Source organism: Hyla sarda, chromosome 4 (assembly GCF_029499605.1).
Source record: "Hyla sarda isolate aHylSar1 chromosome 4, aHylSar1.hap1, whole genome shotgun sequence".
Classification (NCBI taxonomy): Eukaryota; Metazoa; Chordata; class Amphibia; order Anura; family Hylidae; genus Hyla; species Hyla sarda.
This window is the reverse complement of record NC_079192.1, coordinates 416,053,517-416,056,587: the sequence shown is the minus strand read 5'-3', so window position 1 is coordinate 416,056,587 and position 3,071 is coordinate 416,053,517. Positions and strand designations below refer to the sequence as shown.

General features: G+C 43.9%; 1 protein-coding gene across 1 annotated transcript; it reads left to right on the top strand.

Annotated features, from left to right (window-relative positions):
* Window positions 1-365: 365 nt before the first annotated feature.
* Window positions 366-2,281, top strand: LOC130267717 (E3 ubiquitin/ISG15 ligase TRIM25-like). Its single transcript, XM_056517844.1, has one exon. The coding sequence runs from the start codon at window positions 568-570 to the stop codon at window positions 2,221-2,223; it is 1,656 nt and encodes a 551-aa protein (XP_056373819.1). The 5' UTR covers window positions 366-567; the 3' UTR covers window positions 2,224-2,281.
* The last annotated feature ends 790 nt before the right edge of the window (window positions 2,282-3,071 follow it).

The following is a 3,071-nucleotide window of genomic DNA, read 5'->3' as shown; positions in this document are numbered from 1 at the left end:
GGTTTGGAGAGGTGTGCACTTTTCTTGGGGTAGATGAGGGAATTAATACGGAGACATGCAAGGAAGATACAGCATCTGCCCATACTCAAAATCAGAATCTGTTTCAACCAGAAACACTGAATTCATGAGTCTCCATCAGTTTACCATGAATTGCCAACAACTTGCGTCAAGGACAGATGAACCCCAGTTACCAGATGTGGTTACCACAACATGTCCGTGCACCCGTTGGCTACATTCCCAATCATAGTATTTAGATCAGTATTTTATAATTAGTATTTGTAGGACAAAATCAGAAGTGGAACAAAGTGAGAAAACTTTTGGCTCAAAAAAGTGCATCCTTTCCATGTTTCGGACCCTCTCTTAGTTTTGGCTTGCAAAATACTAACCTAAATATTGTCATGTGAAATTGACCTTAGTAATAGATTTCCTGCTGTGACTGGTATATTTGAAATCTTACAACAAACGCCTCTCAGTGATAAGCCCGGCCTCGCCCTATGGGGTAAGTATAAATGACTCCATCTGGTCTCTTACATACTTTTACTTTCATTTCTTCTTCTACTGTCAGCGATGGCGTCTGCTGGTCTAAGAGAGGAGCTGGAATGTTCTATCTGTCTGAACCTTTATACAGATCCTGTAACCCTGAGATGTGGACACAACTTCTGCCGGGTCTGTATTGATCAGGTCCTGAATACACAGGACGGGTCTGGAGTTTATTCCTGTCCTGAATGTAGAGGAGAGTTTCAGGATCGGCCGGCACTGCAGAAGAACATCACTCTGTGTAATGTGGTGGAGAATTTCCGGTCTACTCATCAGGACGAGGCCGTAATCTTCTGCACTTACTGTGTGGACTCTCCTGTACCTGCTGTGAGGTCCTGTCTGATGTGTGAGGCTTCTCTGTGTGATAAACACCTGAAAGTTCACAGCAAGGGACCAGAACACGTCCTGACCGAGCCCAGAACTTCCCTGGAGAACAGGAAATGTCCCATCCATAAGAAGATCCTGGAATATTACTGTACTGAGGACAATGCTTGTATCTGTGTGTCCTGCAGTTTGGCCGGAGAACATGGGGGACACCCGGTGAAGATGTTGGATGAGGCATCTGAGGAGAAGAAGAAGAAGCTGAGAAATGTTCTGCAGAAACTGATCACAAAGAGAGAGAAGACTGAGGAAAGAGTCCAGAGTCTGGAGGAGCGAAGGAGAAAAGGTCAAGAAAAATCATCTGGAGAAGCGGAGAGAGTCACTGCCCTGTTTATAGACATCAGGAGACGGCTGGACGACCTGGAGAAGAGGATCCTGAGTGAGATCTCCAGGCAGGAGGAGAAGATGTCACTGTCACTGTCTGATGTCATTCAGAAGCTGGAGATAAAGAAGAATGAGCTGTCCAGGAAGATGATGGACATTGAGGAGCTGTGTAACATGACGGATCCACTGACTGTCTTACTGGATCCAGACACAGGTGACTTGTGTGATCCTGAGGAGGAGGGAAGTGATGAGGACACAGATGACTTGTGTGATCTTGAGGAGGAGGTTTGCAATAAGGATACATGGAGGCCTGGTAAATGTGATCAGAGTCTTAAGCTGAAATCACACATATCACGTAAATTATCTGATATAATAAGAGATGTGACCTTCTATGTGCAGGATCCTACAGACATATTACTGGATGTAAACTCCGCTGGTAATAAGATCCTTATATCAGACATGAAAACTGCGACCTGGACAGATACAGAGCAGAATCGTCCAGAAACAGCAGTGAGATTCCTGGATTATTCTCAGGTGATGAGTGGTAGGAGATTCTCCTCAGGGCAACATTACTGGGATGTGGAGATCAGTGGGACAGGAATATGGAGGGTGGGGATGTGTTATCCCAGTATAGACAGGAGCGGGTATCAGTCACTAATTGGAGATAATAACAAGTCCTGGGTCCTATGTGGAGGGCAGAGGTGTAATATGGAGTATTCTGTAATACATAGCGATGAAGTGATTTTGTTACCTCACCAGATCTCCAGTGATAGATTCAGGATCTGTCTGGATTATGAGGCCGGGCAGCTGTCCTTTTATGAGCTGTGTGACCCCATCAGACACTTACACACCTTCACCACCACCTTCACCGAGCCCCTTCATGCAGCATTATATGTTTATAAAGGTTCTATAAAGATATCAGGGGGAGGAGCAGCTGTGAGGAACCATCATCATAGAGGAAATCTGCCCAGAGACTGGTGACATCACAGGGAGCAGAATCTGAGTGGTGGAGCATTCAGCCAGTAGGAGGCAGAAGAGCTGTGATTGGTTATCTGCCCTACATGGTTACAGGGTCAGAAAACTCCCAGTATCCCAGTCAGGGAACGGGGTGTTTTACGACTCCAGCAACAACTAAGTCTAGTGATATATTGTTTAAAATTCAAGTAAAGTTTTCCGTAGAGCTTCATCAGAAGTCTGGGGTTAATGGGGCCTATTAGCCCCAGACCTCCGATAAAACTCTACAGAGTGAAACATGTTGGGGGGGGGGGGGGGGGGGGGGGGACAGGGGCTATATGTGTTCTAATTTTAAACAATATATCCCCGGGCTTAGTTGTGTCTGGACTGCAGCCAGTGACTTCTAACTGATAGGCAGCGCCTGTTGACATATACAGTGTGACTCCAATATAGTATAAAGAGGCTTGTAATAAACCATAGGAGTTATGTATAGCAGACTGGTATTATACTTATTATTGGGCTCAGTAATAGAGAACATTTTAATTTACGACTCATGTTTATACACTCCATTTTAATTTAATTTAATTTTGCTATATCTAATAAAAGTTATATTTAAAGGTTTAGGGGATAAAAGAAACAGTGCTTTGGTGGCCCTTTTTGTGCCTTTTCGTAACTTCAGGGTCAGAAAACACTTTTTCCTATTGGCTGTGATGTACTCTGGGGTGGATAAGATGCTGACTCTGCACTTTTCTGCTGGTGGAGTCTCTGTGTACATACATACATTACTTATCCTGTACTGATCCTGAGTTACATCCTGTAGATCTTTTATTAAAATTTCAAACATAACAATAAAAAAAAAAAAATTACAAAACATA

Excerpts from the sequence above, each read along its gene's own strand:
- LOC130267717 (XM_056517844.1), top strand. The coding sequence starts at position 568 with ATGGCGTCTGCTGGTCTAAGAGAGGAGCTGGAATGTTCTATCTGTCTG.